Raw genomic sequence first — 26,883 nt, 5'->3', positions numbered from 1 at the left:
AAGCCGATGCCGTCACTGTACTGTTGCTGTACCGTATGCACGCATTTGTCATGAAAGGGTTCGTAATACACACTCCGTTCCTGACCGCACACGGGCGCAGCAATGGCGAGCTGGTTTCGTCCGTGAAGGCAACGCAACGCGTCTGTGCAGCGTACTTAGCGGTCTCACACAAAGAGGCAGCATGAATGGTGGCACGTTTGGGTTCTTGCCTATTAAATGCGTGCAGTACGCGTGCAACTGCACTAGGCCACATGCACTACCCAGCAGTTCACTGAAGATGCTTATCGTAAGGGTTGTCAGCGATTAAGCCGTACTGGCGCATTTGCCACCTGCTGCCATCACGCCTCCGTGCATTTCCGCTGCTTATCCGTAAAGACATCGCTGCACGGCGCCGTGATAGCGGCCCCTTTGAATTTCTAGTCTGCTTCACCCCATAACATTTGGGCATTGCGGCAAAGGTGACTTTCGGACTCTGCTACTGTCACAAGCAGATCGACTCGCGAAGGCGCTGGTTCGAACCTTCGAGGTGAGAGGCGCGGCAGAGGTGGGGTCTTAAATTAATACCTTTCGGACCCGCAATTTGGGCAGAAAGTCCGAAAAATCAGGCGCTGAAGAGTTTTAGCTTCCGAAATTTTGGACCGTCTACAGGACTGGTGACGGTGCCGGGAAAGCGTCCGAATTTTCGAGCAAGTCTGGAAAATCGGGCGTTCGAAAAATTGGCAGTTGACTGTATATTACTGAAAAAAAATTTCCAACTTTCCACTGTTACGGCACGTGCATGAGTGGTCGACCAGTGGTCAGTACAACTTTGGCGCGAGTGCGGTGATGCCTACATGGACAACCATCGGAAATTCACGGGGCGTGATGACGGATACCGGCGAACGCGCCTCGGCACTTCTCCGCGCCAGAGTTATCAATGACAAGCATCTTAAGGAAACTAAATCATGAACTGCCTGGCTTAGCACTGTTGCCGCTGGTGTAGGTGTACTGCACGCTTTTAAGGTGACAATCCAAACATGCCATTCGCTGCTGCTCCCTTGCGCAGGACCGCTTCAATTAAGCACGTGTCGCTTGCAGAAATGAAAGCAGCTCGCCGTCGCCGCATTGGCTTGACAACATACTCGCAGCACTTTTGCTCGGTCCGACGCTTTCAGAGTGCGAAGAAATCTCGCTTCGCACAGGCAAACGCATGCGTACGTCACGGTGAGCGTCCCGATGTTTTACTGGGTGAGCTTAGTAGGTGATGCGCTGCACATAACTAACTTGGGACGCTCGGCTCTATGCTGCAGAGGTACCACGTTGCATATGTAGCTGCGACGGTTTTCGCTAAGGGATCATGGTACAAATGTATGCACAAGCATAGACAAAAGTCACACAGTTGTCCCTCCCCTGTGCCGCGATGTCAGCCAGCATACTTGTCATAGTTCTGCAATGGCTCGATGGTAGTGCCAGTAGTGGGCACTTTTGGTAACCTTTACTGTGGCCGCTGTCCATCATCACGTATATTTCTTTTTTTTGCTAGCAGCGGCGCACGTCAGGCGAGGAATATACCGCGTAGTTACGTTGCATTCCTGACAGCACACCTTTAGAATCCATCAAACGTGCATCACAGCCAGGCGTATCGTTCGTGCGATCTCGCCAACCTCGCTGTTTCGCCAGCGTCAGTTTCCTGCCGTCAGCAACGAGTGCACAAAGGCGGTCCTCGAAGTGGTGAAATAACACGCTCACCGCCAACACCGCGTTTTGAACAGGAGTTGCAGCTCCATCAACTCCGACAAAAAGGCGTATTTGGGGCGTCTGTTTGCCAGCCAACAATATCACCTATCTTGCGGGCTTTCATTGCGTTATCGCCGTGCGCCCGGTACTTCCCGGTCACGAACGACGTGCAGCTATCAGCATGACATAGTATTCGTGATAAGAAAGTAGCCAGCGCACAGTTTTCGAGAAGCGAAACGCCAGGAACCCAGATGATGATCGTTGTCTGGTAGAAAGACGCGGCTGATACTCCCGTTTGCCTTAGAGTGTTGACCAGTGATAACAGGAGAAATATATACATAAAAAAAGTGCCAAAACTCCCAAAACCCCGATATGATGATGATAGTGGGGAAATCCTGATCAGTTGCAACTACCTGGGGTTCTTTAATGGGCATTGTTACATTTGACCCCTTCATGATGCAGCTGCCATGGCAGGAATCAAACCAGCGCCCTTGTACTCACTAGTATGACTCCACAGCCGCTAAGCCACCAAAGCGGGTGCAGAAGCTTTTTTTTTTTATAATGCAGTGCTACCACATAAAGAAAAGGAAAAAGAAAGTTTTTTCAACATGCAAATTGTACCTAATTAAGTCACAAGTTCAACTATATATAGCACAGTCATGCGCTTCCTGGCAACTACACATATTCTTTTGTGCATTGACAGATTCTGTGCTGATAGCATACAAGTAGAGCTGTGCGAATAGCAAAATTTTGGGTGCGAAGCGAATTCGAATAATAAAGGTTGAGTGCGAATCGAATAGAATAATTTCGAATAATTTTCGAATATTTCTCAAACGTTTTTCGAATAATTCGAAGTGAAATTACAGAAAAAGTTGCAGAGAATCCCTAAGTATGTTCTTGTGAGATAGCAACATGAAAGTGTTTCTTTTCGCTGGGTTGATGAAGCGCTGGTGGGGTCATATTTCATAGTTGTCTTTCTTATCAAGAATGAGACAATGTAGAGGCCGAATTGTATTTATGTACATGATTTGGTGCAACCAAAGTGTTACCGACAACACTTTACACGTGATAGGCAGAGATGCCATTTCCTCAGCCTCTCCTTCTTTTCAACTTCTGTGGAAGGCCAACTGATGTGGCAGACAAGGGTGTGCTCCTTTCAAGTCCGGAGTTTCAAATCTGCCTCGTAGACGTCGATATATAAGAACATCTGAAATTTTGGATGCTAAAAAGCTTCGGCGTCTGATTTCTTGGACTTCCTGCCCAAATTTCAGGTCCAAAACAGCATTAATTGAGCCCCCAACTCTGCCACATCTTTCATCTCCATATTGTAACCAGCGTTTTCTTGAGTTAATACATTTGCGACTGTAGCGGAGCTTGAAAGGCAGCTTTGCCGCAACACGGGGGTGTGAGGAGGTGAAGCATATTGAAAATCTAGGGACCACTTCCAATCAGACGTTGACTGTCTTGCCCAAGTTCGACCGTAACGGAGCTTGAAAGGCAGCTCTGCCGCAATACGGGGGTGTGATGAGGTGAAGCATATTGAAAATCTAGGGACCACTTCCAACCGGACTTTGCCTCTTGGCTAAGTTCGACCGTAATGGAGCTTGAAAGGCAGCTTTGCCGCAATACGAGAGTGTAATGAGGTGAAGCATATCAAAAATCTGAAGGGGTCACTTTCAACCGGACGTTGACTGCATTTGTCTTTGGGAAGTTCGAATAGTTCGAATAGTAAAATTTGAGTGCGAATCGAATCGAATAGCAAACACTATTCGAAAAATATTCGAAATTTCGAATATTCGCACACCCCTACATACAAGTGTACTGTTTTCAACATAAATATGTAGTAAAATAAAAGATTACTGGTGGAAATTACTGATTACTTGATTATTCGGCATTTGATTCGTATTCGAAAATTTTGATATTCGCATACCCCTAATTTTCAGCTAAAGATGCGTGCAGAAGCACTGACAGTACCTTCTGGTCCAACATGGCATTTGCCACCTCGCCCATTTCTGAGAGGACAGTGAAGTTTGCTGGCAGGCCATACTTTGTCCGGACGTTTCTTCTCTGGGCAATAAGTACTCTGCAAAAAGGTGGTGGGCCAACACATTAGGCGCATTTTCTGCAGCGGCAAATGTTTGAGAAGCGGAGCACCCATTGGAATGTATTTGAGCAATACCAAAAAAGACAAAACAGGCAGGACAAAGGAAGTGTTTTACGTCAAATTATTCTTTGTGGCATGCAAACATGACTGACAACCTTGAGTTTCTTAGAGGGCTGTGACATCTTGATGATGTTGGAATACAGTAGAACCCCGCTGATACGTTTTTGAAGGGACCGCAGGAAATAAACGTAAGAGGTGGGAAACGTAAGAGCAGAAAAACAGGAAAAACACCAAAATATTTAGTGGTACAGAAATTTATTTCAGTGTTTACGAGCAGCACGAAAAATTGGCACGCTCAGCCGCGATCTAGTCGATGGATAGAAACGCGGAGCTGGGGACGGCCTCATCCACAGAAATGTAATCAACGTATGTGATTTTTTTAACACCAACAGCTGTAGGCATGAAAGAACTAAGCACACGCAATCACGACCGGCGCGGCGAGTCCGACCACGAACCGCACGCACGACCATGCAAGCTCCAACCAGCTCGAACTCCTCCCGCTCTCCGACAAATAACGATGATGATGAGTCTACGCCAACGCGATGGCAGAAGTGAATGCCAATCTCGAAGGCCTTGCTTTCGCAAGCAATTACGTCATACACGCCATGTTTGTGCAATGCAAATCTCAGAGGCTATGCTTTTGTCAATAGTAAATGCCAATCTCGAAGGCCTTGCTTTCGCGAGCAGTTACGTCATAGACGCCATCTTTGCAATTTCAATCTCGAAGGCCATGCTTTTGTTTGCATCAATTGAAAGATTCTGTTGCTTGCGCCTCTCATGCGGCTAATATTACGGTCAAACGAGGCCAAGCTGCGTGAAAATGCGCCATGGCCGCTCTCTTTGGCAGTCACTCGGTCGGCTCCGGGCGCACTTCGCGACGTATCATACGGGAACAGTCCGACAGTTACGACGTAACAGCGGGGTTCCCAATACATTGTATCCTATGGGAGCTATGCCGGGACCGGCGGAAAACGACGTAACAGCCGGGAAAACGCAGCAGTGAGGAACGTAACAGTGGGGTTCTACTGTATAGTGCAGGAATGGATGTTTTTCTTCCTTGCTGCTGTTTCATATCCTTGCCAATTTCTTATTTAAAACGCTTTACATAGTCTGGCAAGGCAGAAAGGAAAGCATGCTTAACTTCCCTTGTCCTGGTTTCAAATTTGTTTTTTGTTCTGGCTTCTTGCTGTTGGTACCACAGTATCCACTCTGACAGTTCAATGAAATGAGAAATGGCTATTACCACAATTTCCTTTGAATAACGTGCATCTTTTTGCAAAGAGAAATTTCCATTGATGTGACTTACATATGCACAAAACTAGATGCACAGGCACAGTATGTATGTGCGTGTGCAGCGATTATAAGAAGAGGAGATGCTGGTGCTTAGAGGGACTGCAGCATAGCTAAAAGCATGACAGCCGAGAATAAAGGCTGCCTTGTGGCCTTAAGAATAATGTGACCTGCATACTTCTGTGATGAAGTGTATTTGTTTGCTGCTCTACCTCAATACTGAAGCCGGTAAAATTAGCAATTCACTTGGTCATGTTGAAACTTTTATTATTATTTAAATTCGGCCTTTTATTCAAACCAGCATTGTAGCAAATGGATTCTATATTTACATGGATGGTGCCACAAGAAATGTCTCCAGTAAGCAAATAAGTTCGTTCAGGATGGGTGAGTGTGAACCAACATGAGTGTGAGGCTAAGTGTTGGAGCATTCTGCTGACCTATGCTCTGAAGTTAGAACCCAGAATAGGAGACAAGAAACAAACATACGAGGTCGGCCATAGTCTTGTGCAGCCGGGCAGCCGTCTTCTTTGTCGCTAAACACATGACAAAGCCATCCATGAACTGTGGGCTCATCGTCACCCGGATAACCTGCACAATGTGAAGACAGATGAGCTTGCAACCACTTATCAGCCTGCAACTGCAGTCACATAATGCAATTAAAAGCACAGCACACAGGCTGATCTCATAAGTTGGTGTGCTGCTGTAACCACGGTAGTCAACCATCGTCTTCACGAAATCACCAGTGCATCAATCCACTGCTCTTCCATTACGGAGGCTAAAGAAACGGCCATCGCTTTGGCCATTGCCACCGGCAACCACCAAAGACAGTCACTAGACATCCTCACGGACTCTCAAGCTGCCTGTAGAAATTTCTTGCATGGGCGAGTCGGTCGAACGGCGATTAGCATTCTCCTTGGTGCACCAGTATGACCACATTATTGAGAGTTCAATGCCATTACTAGTGAACATGTCCGATTTGTCCAATTTCTCAATTTATCGAGGGCCGAACTATGCCGCTAAAATGCATGTAAGTCCTTCATATTACCTAATGAAATCTCAAAGAATTGATAAATCGGACAATATTAAAACTTTTGTGTGCAGTGTCCATAGAAGAGCACGTACACGATCAGAACACACTGCCTTTTTATAATCTACAAAAGCCATGGAGAAAGGTTGGCTACACTCTACCAATTTTTCAATTAGCTGACTGATGATGAGGATGTGATCCAACGTCGACAATTTCTTCTCAAAGCAGCACTGTTCTCCAAGTTTACAGAGGTCTTCGTACAACACCAGTTCTCATTTGCTGTCAGTTTCTGAACTTTTTGTTACACAAGGTTGCCACCACAATGAAATTCAACTCTGCTCCTGTCTTTGTAAGAAACCTCGTCAAGTGGAACATACTGGTCCACTAACTGACACTCAGTGCTTAGTGAAGTCAGAAAAAACTCAAACAAAAGACAAATCACTTTTTCACGTTTTACCAACATGTCCAAACTTTAGTTCCCTCTCCTGTTACCCTAAAGGCTTCAAGGTAGCACTAAGTGATTTGGTGGTGCTGCACTGCAGACTACAAAGGAAGCCGAGACACCCTCTCCCATCCTTTAGCATGTGTGCACGTATGAGAATGGTGCAAGGGTGTAGCAGCTGAGGTTTCAAGTCGGCAGAAACAGCTGCTAGCTGATGCTAGTTCATTTGCTAGTCACGTCTCTCACAATACTGAAAATGCCGCGAGGGTTGCAAGCGTGGCCACCTGAGACAACCAACAACAGTCTTATTTCTGCCCTCATCAAACCTCAGCCAAACAGTGGCACACCCTTGCACCATTTCCTTTTTCGTACACAACACGGTAACACATCAGCCGCACTGAAAGTTGTAAGAGGGTGTCTCGGCCGCATTTGTAAACTGAAATGTGTAGGACGTGTGTGCTCACCAGCTGATCGGCTGATGGTCGCACCATGTGTGCCATCAGGCTGAGCAGGTCTTGTCGCTTGAGCAGGCGCAGCTCCACCAGCATGCCCTCAACACACAGCCGGCCGCTGCACCAGAGCGTGTAGACACTCTCCGAGTCCTTGACGAGGCCCCCTGCCTCGGCCTCATCCGGGGACAGTTCCTTGCGGCCATCGTCCCCTGCGCACCGTGTATATTATGAGTACTTACTATGTGTGCTTGGCAGATGTAAAAGGGCCTCCCTTATGCTTCTTCCTGCCTGCCCAGATGTCGCGATAGTGATTTGAGGTTAGGAATGCCTAAAACACATGAGGGGGCACAGCGCAGCATTGTGGGAGGACGGGAGTGACACGTAATGGAGAGTGGAAAGGAAAGGTCATGTTCTTGATACTACAAGTACCCACACAATCGGGTGCCAGATCGGGGTACAAGGTCTGTTCGAAAAATATTGAGCCGTACTGCTTCCCACGTAGAGCCATGAAGCACGGGAGGCTTCTTTCAATGGAGACATGGAAGGGACATTGATGCACATGCGTGTATCTTTTTTTACACCTTTAGAGAGCATCAGTTAGTGGCAAATGCCCATGAATGAGGATGCGTGGTGAGTGCTTGCCAGATTCCAGTAAGTTGTAAAATGACAGAAAAACATGAGCAGCGATATTGCATCAGATTTTGCCAAAAGTTTGATGTTATCTGAGCAGAAAGCATTTACAAGATTCAATGAGCTTTCAGTGACGATGCTATGAGCACCTCTCGGATGAAGGAGTTGTACAACTGCTTTAAAGATGGGCGAACATCAGTGGACAGTGAACTGCATTCAGGCAGACCCTCAGTAAGCCAAAAGAAGAATGTCCTTGAGCGGGTGCGCAATTTGGTCACAGAGGACAACAGTCCGAAAACTTGTGAACAAGGACTTGGGCTTGAGGAGATTGTACACCAAATCAGTGCCAAAGCTGCTAACAAGGGAGCTCAATAAACTGTGCCTGGAAAACGTTCTTGTGACTTGTCATGCTCCCTACTCTTTTGGCCATTTCCCCAGCCAAAAATGCTGCTGAAAGGAACCCCGCTTGAGTCAAGAGAAGACATCAAGTGGAATGCCCGGCTGACCACCATTCCTCAATATGCCCTCCAGAAGTGCTTCCAACAATGGCAGGAGTGCTGGGAGGAGACTACCTTTGATGGGTTTCGTACCTCTTAACCAATAAATGTTTTTTTTTGCTGACGAAAGGTTTGACACTTCTTTAATGCATCTGGCACCTCTCTCTCATTTACAAAAACCAGTGGATACCCAACAGTACTGGGAATCTCACCCTGCACTGCTCACGCAAAACGCATGAAAGCCAGTGTCCCATTGGGAGCGTACCACATTCCCCAACAGCTGATCAGTGCTGTTGCTAGGGTGTCAACTTTTGCCATGCTACATTGCTTTCACACACAACGCTACATGACATGACCTCTCTCCCATTTACAAAAACCAGTGGATGCCAAACAGGACTGGGAACACTACATGACATGCACAAGAGAGAAAGTTGGCAGGCATGCTCTATAATCTGGCTTATAAGTGTAGAGGCCTGGACTAGTTGGTTAGTGTTCATAATTGCAGGGTTTTGCAGCGCGCGAACATAGGAAAAAGGACAGAGTAGACAGAAAGAGCGCTGTCAGCGCTCTTTCTGTCTACTCTGTCCTTTTTCCTATGTTCGCTCGCTGCAAAACCCTGCAACTATAATCTGCAACCAACATCCGAGAGAGTGGGTTCCCCAATAAATGGGGCAGGTGTGGATGAAAAACATGTCTTCAATGAAGGTCTAGTCATCATCATCATCATCATCAGCCTGTCTACGCCCACTGCAGGGCAAAGGCCTCTCCCATGTTCCGCCAATCAACCCGGTCCTGTGCTTTCTGCTGCCACGTTATACCTACAAACCTCTTAATCTCATCTACCCACCTAATTTTCTGTCTCCCCCTCACGCGTTTGCCATCTCTTGGAATCCAGTCAGTTACCCTTAATGACCACCGGTTATCCTGCCGACGTGCTACGTGCCCGGCCCATATCCATTTCTTCTTCTTGATTTCAACTATGATGTCCTTAACCCCCGTTTGTTCCCTGACCCACTCTGCTCTCTTCCTGTCTCTTAAGGTTACACCTATCATTTTCCTTTCCATCGCTCGCTGCGTCGTCCTCAGTTTAAGTTGAACCCTCTTTGTAAGTCTCCAGGTTTCTGCTCCGTAGGTAAGTACCGGTAAGATGCAGCTGTTATATACCTTCCTCTTGAGAGATAGTGGTAGATTACCATTCACGATTTGATAATGCTTGCCGAATGAGCCCCAACCCATCCTTATTCTTCTAGTTATTTCACTCTCATGGTTCGGCTCCGCGGTTACTACCTGTCCTAAGTAGACGTACTCCTTTACAACTTCCAGTGTCTCGCCACCTATCGCAAAGCGCTGTTCTCTGCCAAGATTGTTCCACATTACTTTAGTTTTATGCATATTAATTTTCAGACCTACTCTTCTACTTTCCGTATCCAGTTCAGTAATCATGAGCTGTAATTCGTCTCCCGCGTTACTCATCAATGCAATGTCATCAGCGAATCGTAGGTTACTGAGATACTCTCCATTAACTCTCATCCCTAACTCTTCCCAATCTAGGGCCCTGAAAACCTCCTGTAAACACGCGGTGAATAACATTGGAGAGATCGTGTCTCCCTGCCGTACGCCCTTCTTTATTGGGATTCTGTCGCTTTCTTTATGGAGGACAATAGTGGCTGTGGATCCGCTGTAGATTTCTTCCATTATGTTTATATAGGCTTCATCGATGCCTTGATTCCGCAGTGCCTGCATGACTGCTGATGTCTCCACCGAATCAAATGCCTTCTCGTAATCTATGAAGGCTATGTATAGGGGTTGGTTGTATTCCGCGCATTTCTCTATCACCTGATTGATAGTATGAATATGGTCTACTGTTGAGAATCCTGTACGAAATCCTGCCTGGTCCCTTGGTTGATTGAACTCTAATGTCGTATTAATTCTGTTAGCAATTACTTTTGTAAATAGCTTGTAGACAACGGACAGTAAGCTCATGGGCCTGTAATTTTTCAGGTCCTTGACGTCCCCTTTCTTATGGATCAAGATGATGTTGGCATTCTTCCAAGATCCTGGTATCCTCCCCGTCGAGAGGCACTTCGTATACAGGGTGGCCAGTTTCTCTAACATAATCTCTCCACCGTCTTTCAACAGGTCTGATGTTACCTGATCCTCACCAGCTGCTTTGCCTCTTTGCATTCCCTTTAGGGCTTTCTTTACTTCTCCTGTCAATACTGGTGGGATGTCAGATTCCTCTGCGCTATTACTCCTTCTTACGTTATCATCCTGAATGCCTCGGCTGCTGTACAGATCTCTGTAGAACTCTTCCGCTACCTCAAGTATTCTATCCATATTGTTTGTGACCTTGCCTTCCTTGTCCCTTAATGCATACATCTGATTTTTGCCTATGCACAGTTTTGTCTTCATAGCTTTGAGGCTTCTTCCGTTCTAGTACTGTGGCAGTATTGTGAGTGAAGTAACGAGATGACAAAAACGGCTGCTTGCAGACTGCTTGAATGCAAAGTACATGAACAGGATTTGCAGATTCATTCAGGAAATAAACGTGGGTTGATACAGCAGGCATTTGTTTACTGTTTTTGTGATACACTCAATAACAGAATCTTAGGTTAAGTCGGACATTTCTTCAGGATTCGCGAAATTCGCATTAGCGTTGCTTTAGTGTACTTCAAATTTAGTCCCAATAGCAGAAAAATTACAATGACTCCTAAAGTAATTTTAAAAGGGTGTTCTGTCTCTGCTGACAAGAGCTTTGTTCCCAATGACGACCAAAGTATAGTCAAGCAGGCTAAATAAAACAGTTTACATAATATGATGCAAGCAGCAAACGTACCATTGAGGAAAAGTTCCATTATCTATTGAGGTTGAGAGCTATGGTTTTGATGAACAGCAATTCCAAACTGTGCCTAGAAACCAAGTGTTTTATTTTTCCTTTTTCAGTGCCTTCCCATAATACCAATAAATTTGGTGGCTGTTCTGCATGTCCCGCAAGTGCATTCAATGAAACCTTTTTTTCTTTTTCTTTTCGCATCGAAACCTGCCGCTTTGCTGATGTCTTCACGGTCACAGTCCTTACATGGCATGCAGCAGATGACCTTGGGACACCTTTCCTTTGGAAGACTCTCTTTCACATGCACGACTAGCTGGCATAACTTTTGTGGTGGCATGTGGGCTACTTGGACGTCATGACTGTGAATAATATGGGCAAGGCTTTCATTCCCACATTGGCACACAGGCAGTTCAGAAGACTCTATACCGGATATTGAAAAAGGAAAAAAAGCTTGATCTCTAGATAAAATTTGGAATTGCTATCTATCCAAATCACGGAGAGCAACCATAATTAGAATTACAGAACTCTTTCTCAAATGTATGCACGCTGTTTGCGCCATAGTATTATGCAAGCTATTTAGCTGCTTCGGTTATCATCGTGAACAAGGTTCCCGTTGAGGTAAGGAAACGTCCTTGAACGTGTTCAGTGGTCAACGTCTTTTGTCAAGTAACTTCCAGACTAAACAGGCCTGAACCTCGTAGTAGTTATAGTTAACCAGCTAAACTAACCAACGAGGGCGAAATTGTCAAGCAGCAGCTGCCGGTGGCTCTGGAACCAGGCAGTGGCCAGTCGGTGGTTCTTGTTGCGGCCAGCCACAAAGTTGCCAAAGTAGATGGCCAAGCCTGCCAGCATCAGCAGCTCCAGGTAGAAGCTCTCCCAGTTGCTCCGCAGGTGCAACGGAACCTGCACACCACACCATCGTCATTAATCTGTCATCCGCTTGTTTGCCTTTTTATGTCACAACTCCCCTGGCCCTACACCTGTCATGAAATGTCTTCAACATCTTTGGAGAGAACCAGATGCAGCAAGTGCTAAAGTGGATGATGCTCGCATCAAGGTAAGCTGTATGAAGAAGGATTTTGGAGCATCCAAGCATTTAAGCTAACTCTTCACAGTATATAAGTAGGTGAAAGCCGGTACTTTGGCAAAACTTGGCAGCATCTGCAACAGAGTTTTACAAGCAACCGAGCCTAGCCTTGGGGGCTGAAAGGGGAGCACAGACCTTGGCAATGGTCAAGTGCGGCTTGTCGCCCTGCGGCCGGCTGGGTTGGCGCTCCTGGTCAAGGCCCTCGAATTCCTCCTCGTCTTGGAAGTGGTCAAACTCCTCTTCCTCCTTCAGGAACAAGCAAGACACAGGCTCAGTGCACAACAAACACTACACCGAGCTGACACAAGCAAACAGCTCCTTGGATATGGGCTCAAGTCTAGCCAAGTTCCTCTCTTCCGCTTCCCCCACTAGCATCAAACTATTCCTCAACCAAAGTTTACAATGGTCAGCACCAGATCATCTGTATCACACCATCGCATTCATTCGTTCACCAGGGGTGAGATGGCTGAAATCGATTTGGGAGCAGTTTATGGAGCAGCAAAATTTTGATTTTGGAGCAGAAGAATCCTGATTTGGAGCAGCTAGCGGAATTTTTTATGTCATCTCAAGAGCTTGAAAAACAGATTTGTAGCAACTTGGGGGGACAAGTACATATTTAAATTGGCCTAGGATAGACGTAACACTGAAGCAGCCTTTGGAGAAAGTATCGCCAGGTATGAACTATACTACCTCTTTAAATACTATGCGACCTACCTAGCCCACGTAAGAAACACATGAAATAACTGAAAAAAAAGGTTCTGAAAACTAGGTTCACTTCATAAAAATTTTAAAAAAATAAAAAATAAAATGTGACTGCACAAGAATTGCAGTTACATAGCAGTAGGCCTTTTTAAGCTCTGTGATATAATTTAGCAGATTACTTTGGCTTTTATTGCGATAGCAATTACATGGACATTCTGAACAGGTTTTTGCAATCGGCATCGCAGACATGTTCCATATAAAGTCCAAATCAATAACATCCTCCGTGCATCATATGTTTTACCCTTGGGTAAAGCGCGCGAGCAAGGGTGACGAGCGCGGCTGAGGCAGAGATGAAAAGAGCTGACCGATCCTTGTTGCACGGAGGGTGCATGCAACAACATAACACCGCATGCCAGGCCTGCCGTTGATTGCTACTCATGCAGAGAGGAAACGTGCCGCCCGTCTTGAAGGAGCACGAAGGAACGCAAGAGAGGGGGAGGGGGGGTCGCTCGAGCAGCAACTGTGGACTTCGACTTTAAAGGGACACTAAAGAGAAACAATGAATCGGTTTAGATCGATGAATTGTGCTCTGAGAACTCTAATGTCATTAATTTCGCCATCATAGGGTTATTAATAAAGGAGAAAATCAAGTTGATAGCTTCTTTTTAAAATTTCGTGCCGAAATCTTCCCGTGTGAGGTCACAGATTTCAAAGTGTGTTTATTGTATTTTGGTGCCATTGGCTCAACAAAATTACCCCAAACTTGGTATGTTAAAGGGATTGTCTACCGTCTTTTATCACTTTTCTGTTTTGTGCCGCAATAGAAAGCATACCGCCCGAAAGTGTCCAACCTTGCAGTGGTTTATCTGTAAAGCGAGTACAAATTCTTAAAACAGAATTTTTCAATCTGCGTTTGGTCTTCCACTGGCGTGAAACATGCCCACAACACTGGTTGGTGGACGCAATGACGATTGTAGTGCCGGCAAAAAATTAAAACCGAAAGCACATGTGATTTCTATAGGATTACTTTATTTTTGCTGAACACTAATGTAATGAATGTAACAGTCGTTTTCAACACACTAGCGGTTAAATGAAGCCTTATTATACGATGACAGAATACTTATTTCGCTGTAATCACAGTCTATGCGTTTATCTTAGCACTGCTGCCGCAATCCAAGCCAAGTTGATTCGTCAAAAAGAGACGATAAATGCACGCCTTCACAGCGCAGCCCAAGTAAGACTTCCAAACAATACAGCAGCACAGTACGACCAGCGCGGAGGGCCGCATAGCATAGCGCATAAGCTGAAGAAGATGAAATCGAAGACGCCACCGCAAGCAGCGCCACCAGGCGCCTTTATGGATGCATGAGGAAAAAAAAAAGCAAAATATTACTCTCTGACGCAACCGAAAGCTACCTCAAGTGCGTAGAATACAATTTCAAGTTATACATGTTTGTTTTTAAGCAAAATGAGTCTACCTGAGAGGATTTCTCGTCCGACCAGTAGATTGACCACATCGCTGTTGGGTGACGCTAGCAGTCATTCTTTCACAATTTTCAACATCAAATTAAAAATATAATTCCTTTTTTATGGGGCAAAAGCATGTTCGTAGCCGCCGATGTGACTAACGATCTTCTCATTCTCACCGCAATAAGAAAATTTTTTTCGAGCGGTAGACAGTCCCTTTAAGTCTATGGCCCTGTCAAAGGACAATGTACTTCATTTTTACCGATTAGGAACTACGCAGTCCTTAATAGGCGCCGTCAAGACATGTGATGTCACGGCGAATGGTGTGGAAACTTCCAAGGTGGCGTCGCCACTCACATTTTGTTTTTGCGTGTTTTCTCGCTTACTAAGCATCTTCTCACAGCAAGCGTGGTGTTTTTGGTATCGTAAAAGAGTACTTTACTAATATGAGAAAAATCACTCTGCTCTTTAGAGTCCCTTTAAGGGTGCCGTCGCAATTGCTGGGGCGTGCGCTATCTCGGCTGGCATCACAGACAGCTCGTATACCCTTCTAAGTGCTCTGATCTCAATGCTTCTCTCCCTTTGAGCAGCCATATTCTCTCACACCAGTGTTTTGTAGTTACGCGAGATCGGATTCATAAGTGTTAGTTAGCTGTCAGCCTTACTTTGTATAATATTACAATTTGATGCTATCGCATTCATTGCTTCACTTGCAGTGAAACAAATTTTTTTGTAGATCTGCTTGTTTAGCCTTTCAAGCTTCTCCAGAGCTTCCTGTAGGTCAGTGTTTGTAAGGAGGACATCACAATAAGCGCCTTCAGCTCGGCCGTGCGGTTGACATAGCGTCAAACCTACTGCACGCTTTGAACAGGTGAGAACAAAGGCGCGCTACTGCCATTCGCTGTCCCCTCGTGCGGGACCGCCTTTGAAAGCACGGCGCGGCTTTGTAATGCCGATCTCACAAAAATAATACCAAATGTTTTTACAGATTCAGTTAGAGCACGCACTGGGCTTTCACTCTGGAGAGATTAAAAAATATCGAAGATGGCTTTTTTTTTTAATTGCATTTCAAAGTACTGCATTTTTATAGACATGCCTTCACTTATGCATTTTTGGTTTGCGTTTGACAGCATTATCGGCAATCATATTTAAGGGGAGACGTGGGTCTTAAAAAATGGTTTTTTAAAAGTTGGGTGAATGGCATGAAATTTAATACCCTTATTCAGCTTTTTCTGCAGATTCAAAATATCTAAGTAGATTTTTAATAGCTGTATTAGAACAAAATATATGCAATTTCTAACACATATTTAAGCATATTTCTTATGGGGATTTTTGGCAACTTTGCTTTGTCAAACACAAGAACAAAGTATGTGGCAAGATTGCCAGGAAGCTGGTCTAGCCGGTGATGCTATTTATTTTCTTATAATGTTGTTCACCAAATTATAATTCTCGATTATCAGAAATAGTATGCAGCAAAAAAATTTCACTCACATTTACGTCTATTTAATTTGCATTCAAAGTTGTTGAACACAATCGGATTAGCATCACCAGCTAAACCAGCTCTCTGGCAGCCTTGCCACATACTTTGTTTCTGTGTTTGACAAAGCAAAGTTGCCAAAAATTCCCATAAGAAATATGCTTTTAGAGACTACACATCTTTTGTACTAATGCAGCTACCAAAAATCTAATTAGAGATTTGGAATCTGCAGAAAAATTGGGATAAGCTTGTTAAATTTCGTTCAGTTCACCCAGCTAATAAGAGAAATAAAAAAAAGACCCGCGTCTCCCCTTAACACAATTGTTAAACTAATGTATGGCCACACTGTGGGAAATTTTGGAAATTCTGAGTATTATAGACACGAAACAAAAAAATCTGAAACTAGAGCGTTACTGAGCAATGTGCCGTACTTGCAATTTTTTTTCATAAAACACAAGCAACAAAACTGCAAGATAACAATATTTCGTAAACATATGTTAGTCGTAGTATGCCAAGAAAAAGTTTGAGACTGAGAGCTACAATATTTATCATGTAGGACCTTGTCAAAATCCCATTTTTGTGCAATTTGCAAAAAGCAGTTCTGCTGAGTGGAGATTTCCGAATTTTTCTTACTAAGGCAAAATTTTTTTTCCGCAAAACTAAGAATGGTTTCGTGGCCCTGGGGACTCGAACCACAAAATATATTTTGTTCAGCAAAATTAAAGGGGGTCCGCGGACATGCACAGGCGTTCTTATCTGAACACGGCCTGCTATACTTTTCCACATCTCAATATGCATGCTCAATTCACATATACTATCTTGCTGAAATTATGAACACAGAAAGCAAGAGCCTATCCTGTAGGGTCGCTGAAGCATATTCCCAAATTCTGTGAATGTCCAACAAAGTGTTGAATTGATTCTCTGTATTTCGTTTGGATCTTTTAAACTATATACATATGTAGCTCACTGCCTCTGTTGCCCACCTGTTTACACAAGCCTAGATGCCATTGAAATAGTACTTTGAGCAATTCTAGTTAACACATGGGGGCCCACTTTGAGAACTGGTAAGGAGTTCTTCAAAGGGGCAAGAATGCAAGCCCCCACCACCTTCAGCACACTGCTGCTTTTCTCAAGCTCCATCCGATCTCGCATTAGTCATCTCACACAGTGAGGAAGCAAGCGAACACCTGGTGCTCACCTGATTTTCATAAGGCTTTGTCTTTTACACCCTCCAAGCTAAATTTGAGGCCACACTTGACAGATAAGAATGCGCTGGCTTTATGGCCAGAGCAAGTGACACACCTCGACTCGAGCTTCTTCCTCGTCGTCTGCAGCAGCTGGCTGGGGTTCGTCGGATCGTTGAGGCGCCGGCGGTGACTCCTCATCGTCGAATTCCTCAAACTCCGCAAACTCGTTGTCCTCTTCTGCAACACGAGCTGCAGTTGCTGCTGCCAGCAGCCCAAGCAGTAAGAGCAACACAACTGCCTTCATGATGGCCCGACTTGTGTTAACTTGTAGCAGCAAAATGCTCTGAAACAAGAGAATCTTGTTAGGAAGATCCCAATGACAGAAGCCAAACAGACAGATCATGTAGATCTCATGCACTGTGGAAATGGCACGTATGTAGTCATAAATGCACTCAAGAATAGTCACAAGCAACAGTGGTGTGAGCAATGATGCATTTTATTTGAGGTGATAATCTCAAGCAGTCACCTTTGGTGATCACTCAACATTCTGTAACACACAAAGGCCACCTCATGTTTTCTGCATCTCTTCCCCCTCTGCAACACCCCTTCGTCGTCTTTGTGAGATCAAGGCTATTGTCCCCTTAGGGATTTTCTTCACCCCGTTACATCCGCCTCCTCCATTGGCAATGGGGAAGATCGGCAACAGGCTTAGCAGGCCAGTGACGTAGAAGGTGGAGCCATTTGCCAGAGAAGTGAGGAGATGAGGGCACAAGTCTAATGCCGCATTTGAGTGCATTAGTAATTGAGAAATCTGCCGAGTACAACAAACCCCCCTTACACAGCTTTCATGGGCTACGAAAAACACCTTACTAAGTGTCAGTCATGGAAACATTGCATCGTCAAGGAGTGTCCGAAACATATGTGAATGCCTTATTCCGACATCTACAAAGACTCTTCCCGTACCTGACAAAAACAGCAAAAAAATGTCATTGAGAAAGGGGTCAGGCAAGGACATATCATCTCTCCAATGTTCACTGCATGCTTGGAAGAAGTGTTCAAATGAATAGATTGAGGGGCCATCAACAGCTAATGAAAGGTACCTCAGCAACCTGTGACTGAAGCCTTTAGCCATGAAAGTGTAAACAGAAGAGTTAAACATATCAGATGACGAGGGAATGTCAGTTCAGCCAGACTGAGCATGTCCATTACCAACATGGAAGTCTTCTCGTGCCAATGAGATTCAAGTGCCCAATCATTGCACATTGCCAGTACTAACACATAGCACTACCACAGGTCGGCAAATAATGTGGAGGCCCCGCCATGGTGGTCTAATGGTTATGGCGCTCGACTGCTGACCCAAAGGTCGTGGGATCGAATCCCGGCCACGGCAGCTGCATTTTTGATGGAGGCGAAACTGTTTGAGGTCTGTGTACTTAGATTTAGGTGCACGTAAAAGAACCCCAGGTGGTCAAATTTCTGGAGCCCGCCACTACAGCGTCCCTCATAATCATATCGTGGTTTTGGGACATTAAATCCAGATATTATTATTATTAAATATTGTGGAGCTCACTAATACTCACTCATGAAATATATTTTGCCCTCAGGGCTCATTCGGACTATGACTCACCAAAATTTTCCTCAAGCGGACACACTCGAACTGAAACGCACCATAACATTACTCACTCGGACTCACGGCTCGATTTGAGTCCGAGTGAGTTGACTCACGAGTCCGTTAGCGTATATCTAGCTTTTTCGACCAAGGTGTCAATGCTCATCAACAGCAATATCTTGCATAATCGGTGCTCTACTGGCACCTTTTGATCTCGTACCTTCAAATACGAGTTATCCATGGTTGCAATCCAGTAACGACATTTCATTGAAAGAGATGACCCGGAGATCTTTTTATTAAGAACTTCCGGTGGAAGAGACTGCGGGAGGGAGGACAAGGCACCTCGCCTGCCCGTAATTCACGCCTCGATGTATAAATGTTGAGCTGGTGTATGAACGCCAGTGCATTGAAGTATGCATGGGCAGACACGGGTATGAATGCGAGCCAACATAGGGCCGATAGTAACGCTGGAGTAGTTATCACCATACGTCGGCACAAAAATATGGAGCTCACTCAGACTCACTCAAGAAACATATTTTGCACTTAGGACTCGTACTCACCAAAACTTTCCTCAACCGGACTTACTCTGAGTGAGACTCACTACCATTTATCTCAGCCGGACTCACTCAGGCTCAAAATGACAAGTATTAGTCACCTGGACTCACTCAGACTCAGACTCACGGCTCCATCTGAGTGAGTCGCCTCATGAGTGAGTTTACCGACCTATGAGCACTACACATACGCAAGTGAACCAAGGCAAGCCACGCAATGTGTAGGACGGATAGCCGGAGATGAGCTGGATGTGAATCAAGGCTGAGGGGGTTTGAAATTAAGAAGGGGATCAGATAGACTGGGTGAATTGCACATCATTGTGAGAGGCCATCATCCTGCAGTAGAGATAAAAATAGGCTGGCGATGACAATTCAGCTTGAGTTGTCAGCAGCAGCAATATTGTCCTGGTCAGAGTGCACTGCATTAGGTCTTTATAGTGAGAATAAGCACTGCCATACTGTTCCTGTCTGTCTACCTGCAGTGAAAATGAAAGATGCTCCTCAGTTAAAGAGGCAAATTCATGCGTCATGGCATTCTTATTACAAAGTATGCCTCCTTGGACTAGCTGGCGTTTTCAGACGCATTGAAATTTACAGAAATTCTAATAATAATAATAATAATAATAATAATAATAATAATAATAATAATAATAATAATAATAATAATAATAATAATAATAATAATAACTGGGGTTTAACGTCCCAAAACCACGATATGATTATGAGAGACGCCGTAGTGGAGGGCTCTGGAAATTTCGACCACCTGGGGTTCTTTAACGTGCACCTAAATCTAAGTACACGGGCCTGAAACATAATAATAGATTTAGACTAAGTGACCAGTCTCTAAATGTTGCCACTAAGCCTGAACTGCGATATCCAGTCACATTCATAGCAGCATAACCATTCCCTGCAATGAAAATAAAGAATGTTAAGCACAGTCATGGTTCCTCAGTTGATCATAGGCCAGATGCCTCGTTTGCTGTTGCCCACAAATAACGTGAAGCGTTCCTTTCATACGAACATTACGTTATTATTGCACAGGGTTTTACTACATCAGCACGCTGCTGACAGGATACCACGAAGTAGATAATTTCTGCCAAAATCTGGCTTCTAAAGGCCCCCCCCAAATAGAGCGAACTTTTGTGACGAACCTTAAGCAGCAAGCAGCAGCATGATAGCATGCCCTTGTTGTGCTGCACACACATTCAACACAAAACAGGCATCCACCACCATGATTTCAGTGTTCTAGCAGCTGAAAGTTGGGTGCAGCAAAGTACCAACTCTTTCATGCACCTTACATGCATTCGCCATTTCTGGTGGGCGGCTGGCCACCGGCTGGCACCGGCTTGGCTTGATTAAGAGCGAACAGCCATGTCTTGGTTGCCGGCTGACCAGCCACCGATTTTTGGCTGGAAAATCGTTCTGTGTGTGTTGGCTTTAAGCAGCTAAAATTTCCATATACCCCCCAAAAAAAGGCAGAAGTTTAGGGGAAAGTGGAAGCTTGAAGAGATGCAAAATTCTTGAGCGCTGGGTGTTGCCGGATCCAAGGTTTGGACAGGCAGTCTCATCTACTTCAAGGCTGCAGTTGCAGCCTCAGACTCACAACTCAATCGGAGTCTGAATGATGAATGGGTTTGCCAACCTATGCACAGAGCACAACACGGTGGCCATCCAATGCACTGTGCTGCATGCATGCATCACAATGGGTATGCAAGCAGCAAAGTGCAGCAGCAACTGACATACAACAGGGAATGCATGTTCGAAACCAATGCTAGCTGTATTCCCATATGAGTTGGAATATCTCACGGGGAAGTGAAACCATGTATGTAATAGAATACAAGGCGGAAATGACGTAAAAACACCACCAACCAAAGCATAAACGAGGTATTTTATCAACTATCCATCCACTGGAGGTGCAGGTGCAAGAGAAATGTGCGGCGCCCTGCAAGTCATGAAACTGGGCAGTGACAGTGTATGTTGCAGACTTTAATGAACGTATGACCTCAAGGCATGATGTGTGTGGAATGGGTCACGGCAAGAACAGCACTTGGCCGGGTTCAAGGAAAGCTATCGCCGAAAGAAACGCCGCCATGTCCAAGGAATCTGTCAAGCATATCACTCGGTAGTGCGTAATAGCGGCTTCTCCAGCTGTGATCGGACAGCATGACGAGGCAAGCTGCACCCGAATTTACTAAGGCACCTTTCCTACCAAAACTGCAGTGTTTGACGTGGCGAGGGTTTCTCGCGGACTGCTTCGCGGCACTAATTCCAGGTCATTCGTAACACAGGTCGCATCAGAGAACAACGCAAATTGCAGATCACCCACGGCGTGAAAGTCGCATCGGCAGACAAGCTACGTTGCACAGGCAACGAGTCGAGAGAGTGAGGTTTTCACACCGATCAAGCAGGCCAAGCACGATCTGGTAGCAGCCCATTTTCCTTTTACTAGCGTGCAACTTGCGCAGCAGCACCCGGTCAGAGCGCGGCGGCGAGGTCAGTGAGCTTACCTAAGGCCTTGATGACGCCGCAGAGAATACGGGCGACGCCAACTTCAACACAGCCACGGGAAAGGAACCACCACGACGAAGTCTGATCACCGCATTATCATAATCACGCACAACCAAATAGTTAGAACACACCACACCGGCAGCATACAAATACGCAGCTTATCATCCGTCGGCGGCCGCACACACCGCAGGAGGAGCCATGAGGAAAAAATCTGAAGGAAACAAACGTCGCCAGAGGGCGAGTACTGAAGTACCTTGCTAGTAAAAGTGTAAAACATTACCTAAAGTATAAATAATATAATGGCGTTTAGCAGCAACGCTTTATGGCTTAGCACATTTCCAATTATTTATGCATTTGTGATGTTTGCAATGTTGGTGATATCACACCAGCTGCGAATCTCGAAGTCTACGTAATGGTTTGGTTAATGCGTCATGGCCACCATGTTTGAAATGAAGTGTCGGAGGGGCGGAGCCACGGGATGGCAGTAGAGGGAACGGCACTAGAAGCAACGTTACTAGACTTTTACCGTTACTAGACTTGTACGCGTTCCAAAATAAGCACGGAGGCGTGGCATTACATCCAGCCGCACGTGACCGCACGTGATTGGTCAATGCAGGGCCGTGACGTCTGTCGCGGTTCACATGGGCCATTCGCGTGCGGCTGGATGTAACGCCACGCCTCCGTGTTTATTTGGAATGCGTACAAGATCGCACCATAAGGGTATCTATGGTGCGATCTTGTACGCATTCCAAATAAACATGGAGGCGTGGCGTTACACCAGCCGCACGCGATACCCATAAGGGTATCTATGGTGCGATCTTGTACGCATTCCAAATAAACATGGAGGCGTGGCGTTACACCAGCCGCACGCGAATGGCCCATGTGAACCGCGACAGACGTCACGGCCCTGCATTGACCAATCGCGTGCGGCTGGATGTAATGCCACGCCTCCGTGCTTATTTTGGAACGCGTACAAGATCGCACCAATAACAGACTGTAGTAACGTTTACTAGAAGTACAGCAGTGTTCTGTAACTAGAAGCTACATTTGGCCACGGTGAGGTGGCCAAACCAAACGCGCCGCTTCGCCAATGCGCCGCGAAAGTAGCGAAAGTGCTCGAGTTGCCACCACTTCGCAAGGCGGCAGCAGTGGTACTGAGGGCTGATTTCTCCGCTCCGGCGCGTTGAAAGCATAGGCGGAGAGTTTTCATTTTACCGGAGGGGGCGGGGGCCCGACTGCTCTTCCACATTTCTCATTTCTCTCTCACTCTCCCTATATATATATATATATATTATAAAGACGTTTATTAGCGATCACTCGGCGACGATAAACGACTGCGACAGTCAAGGCGGGGTGCCGACTCTGAGCGCGAGGAGCGTGCTGTCCGAAAAGAGCGGAGAGGACGACCCACTAGTAAGCGCTCGAGAGGGCGACCCATTACAGGCTTCCAACGCTTCGCTACAATTACCCCGGGTACGAAAAGGGAGCCGCCTGGCGACCTAACTGCTTGTCACTATGAGCGGGTCATGGTAGGGTTTCAGGCGCTCCACGTTGACAATGTCGCGCCCTCGACGGCGCATGTCCGAAGATGGTTCAAGGGGTTCGATCACGTAGTTGACCGTGGACGTGCGTTCGACGACACGGTAGGGGCCGTCGTATTTCGGCAGTAGTTTTGAAGAGAGGCCAGGTGCAGTGGTAGGGACCGAGAGCCATACGAGTGCTCCAGGGAGGAACGTGGGCGCAGAAGTGGTGGTGCCACCGCGAATGCTCTTCTGCCGCTCTTGGTCATTCGTAGTAAATGTCTTGGCAAGCTCCCGACACTCCTCAGCAAGTCTTGCTGTGGCAGACATAGGCGCACACTCAGACGGGTCCGGCTTGTATGGAAGGATTGTGTCGATTGTGTGCGACGGGTGCCTGCCGTACAATAAGAAAAAGGGCGAGAAACCAGTAGTGCTCTGCGGGGCGGTATTATAGGCGTAGGTGACAAAAGGCAGAATGGCATCCCAATTTGTGTGATCGGCGGCGACGTACATCGAGAGCATGTCGCCGAGCGTGCGGTTAAAGCGTTCGGTGAGGCCATTCGTCTGCGGGTGGTAAGCAGTAGTTTTCCGGTGAACAACGTTGCACTCTTTGAGAATGGCTTCGACGACTTCGGACAAGAAGACACGACCTCGATCGCTGAGCAGCTCCTGGGGTGGACCGTGGCGCAGCATGAATTGGTGCAGCAGGAAGGAGGCAACATCGCGCGCTGTAGCCGCTGGGAGGGCGGCAGTTTCGGCGTATCGCGTAAGGTGGTCAACAGCGACGATGGCCCAGCGGTTACCAGCCGACGTTAGAGGAAGTGGTCCATACAAATCGATGCCAACGCGCCCAAACGGCCGGTCAGGGCAAGGTAGAGGTTGCAGACCTGCCGGCGACAGGTGCGTTGAAGTTTTGCGGCGCTGACAATCGATGCAGGAGCGAACGAACTTCTGCACGTAGCGGTACATCCCTCGCCAAAAGTACCGTTGGTGAATGCGGTGGTAGGTTTTCGATACCCCAGAGTGTGCACACTGCGGGTCAGAGTGGAACGACTCGCATATGCCAGAACGCAGACTGCGGGGTATTACGAGTAGCCACTGGCGGCCGTCGCCGTAATTGCGTCGGTAGAGGAGGTCGTCGCGAACGGCGAAATGGTGCGCTTGACGACGCAATGCGCGAGTGGATGGTGTCGCCGATGGATCACTCAGCAAGGATATCAGTGAAGCGATCCAGGGATCCTTGCGCTGTTCAGTGGCGATGGTTTGAATGTCGATAGACGAAACGGCATTGTGAGACACTGAGCTGGAAGTATTGTCGTCAGGCAAGGGGGAGCGCGAAAGTGCGTCGGCGTCAGCATGCTGGCGTCCGTTGCGGTACAGCACGCGGATATCGTAGTCCTGTAGGCGAAGTGCCCAGCGGGCGAGGCGGCCTGAGGGATCCTTCAATGACGACAACCAGCATAGTGCATGATGGTCGGTGATGACATCAAATGGGCGACCATACAAATAAGGTCGGAATTTCGTAAGGGCCCAGATGATCGCCAGGCATTCCTTTTCGGTGACGGTGTAATTGGTCTCGGCTTTAGTAAGCGTACGACTTGCATATGCCACGACATATTCAGGGAACCCTGGTTTGCGCTGTGCAAGGACAGCGCCAAGGCCAACACCGCTAGCGTCTGTGTGTACCTCTGTAGGGGCCGCAGGGTCGTAGTGGCGTAGTATGGGAGGCGACGTCAACAAACGACGGAGCTTTGCGAAAGCGTCGTCGCACTCCGACGACCACGAATGGAGGGGCCCGTTACTTCCTAGAAGCTTCGTCAGTGGCGATATGATAGTCGCGAAATTTCGAATGAAGCGCCGAAAGTAGGAACACAGTCCTACGAAACTGCGCAGTTCTTTGACGGACGTAGGTTTGGGGAACTCGGTCACGGCCCGAAGCTTGGCGGGATCAGGAAGAATTCCGTCCTTGGACACGACGTAGCCGAGGATTGTCAGCTGCCGTGCTGCAAATCGGCACTTCTTTAGATTCAGTTGCAGACCGGCGTCGCTCAAACGCGTCAAAACATGCCGTAGGCGTTGAAGATGCGTGGAGAAGTCCGGAGCAAACACGACGACGTCGTCGAGGTAGCACAAGCACGTGTGCCATTTCAGGTTGCGCAGAACGGTATCCATCATGCGCTCAAAGGTGGCGGGCGCATTACACAGCCCAAACGGCATGACGTTAAATTCGTACAGGCCGTCGGGCGTGACAAAGGCGGTCTTCGGTCGAGCGTCATCAGCCATAGGTACTTGCCAGTATCCTGAGCGCAAATCGAGAGATGAAAAGAATTCGGCGCCTTGCAGGCTGTCAATCGCGTCGTCTATTCGCGGCAGTGGATACACGTCCTTACGAGTGATCTTGTTGAGTCGTCTGTAGTCCACACAGAACCGCACAGAACCGTCCTTCTTCGCAACAAGAACGACAGGAGACGCCCAGGGGCTGTTAGAGGGTCGAATGACATCACGTCGAAGCATGTCGTCGACTTGCTCGGTGATTACACGGCGTTCGGCGGGAGATACGCGATATGGACGTTGCCGCAGTGGCAGGTGGTCGCCAGTGTCGATGCCATGCGTAACGGCCGACGTGCGGCCGAGAGAAGTTTGAGCGACATCGAAAGAAGGGCGAAATTCTTCCAACAGGTCCAAAAGCTGGGAACGCTGGACCTGCGTAAGGTTGTCAGCTATGCAGGAACCAAATACGTCAGCGTGTGATGAAGCAGACGTCGAAACAGCACTGAGCGTACTCGAACTTCGGCCGTGCGAATCATCGGGATCGTCGATAACTTGTGCGTCTTCGAGGGGTTCTACGCTGCCCAGACATTCCCCTCGCACCAACGTAACACTGTACGGGGAGGGGTTGATTACAAAAATAGAGGTGCTGCCCTGGGTGACTTGAACGGTCGCGAAAGGCACCAGCAAGCCTTTCCTCGTGTAAACACGGTCATATGGCGAGAGGAGTGCAACGGTGTCGGATAGGCTGGCGCAGTAGACTGACACCGCCGTTGACGAGTTTGCAGGCACTTTTATGTCGTCTTTGACGAGTACCTTGCTCGCAGCCGATGGACTGTCTGCCGGCGTCAAATTAGAGAATGGTGAGAGCTCTATTTCGGCGGGTGCGCAATGAATTACGGCGTCGTGGCGGGAGAGAAAATCCCATCCGAGGATGACGTCGTGAGAGCATGCAGGAATTATGATCAATTCGACGGCGTACATAGCGTCCTTAATCATGACGCGGGCTGTGCATACCGCTGTAGGGTGAATGCTTTGGGCGCTGGCTGTACGGAGGGAGAGCCCGGAAAGTGGCGTCGTCACTTTTCGCAGTATTCGGCTAAGCTTTGCGTCCATAACGGATACGGCGGCTCCAGTGTCGATAAGGGCAGATGCACGAACACCGTCCACAAACACGTCTATCACGTTCGATGGGCTTCGCTGAGGGCTTTCGCAGTTCGACAGCATCGCAGCCCTTGCCTCGTGGACTGCGACGATTAGTTTTCCTGGTCTCGTGGGACCAGACGTGGCCGCATCGGTGACAGCGAGCGGCGTCGTGGTGACGGTGAACGGCGGGTAGGTGGAGCGGGGCGAGACGTCGGCGACAGAGGCGTAGGTGGGTCGTAATATGGGCGGTTCGCCGGGCTGGTGGCAGGCGACGCGACTCTAGGCGGCTGCACGCGATTGCAATAGCGCG

At 47.2% G+C, this 26,883-nt stretch overlaps 1 protein-coding gene across 1 annotated transcript in view; it reads right to left on the bottom strand.

Annotated features, from left to right (window-relative positions):
* LOC119386530 (PAT complex subunit CCDC47-like) overlaps positions 1-21,882 on the bottom strand; it is a gene marked incomplete at its 3' end in the record, with an annotated part of 47,703 nt that extends 25,821 nt beyond the window's left edge. The window contains 8 exon segments of the mRNA XM_037653799.2: positions 3,691-3,769; positions 3,771-3,799; positions 5,657-5,758; positions 7,104-7,300; positions 11,780-11,954; positions 12,274-12,384; positions 17,087-17,314; positions 21,639-21,882. Coding sequence (XP_037509727.1) covers positions 3,691-3,769; positions 3,771-3,799; positions 5,657-5,758; positions 7,104-7,300; positions 11,780-11,954; positions 12,274-12,384; positions 17,087-17,275 — 882 coding nt within the window.
* Between the last annotated feature and the right edge of the window lie 5,001 nt (positions 21,883-26,883).

Source organism: Rhipicephalus sanguineus, chromosome 3 (genome assembly GCF_013339695.2).
Source record: "Rhipicephalus sanguineus isolate Rsan-2018 chromosome 3, BIME_Rsan_1.4, whole genome shotgun sequence".
NCBI lineage: Eukaryota > Metazoa > Arthropoda > Arachnida > Ixodida > Ixodidae > Rhipicephalus > Rhipicephalus sanguineus.
The sequence above is the reverse complement of the archived record's forward strand: the minus strand, read 5'-3'. Positions and strand labels throughout refer to the sequence as shown.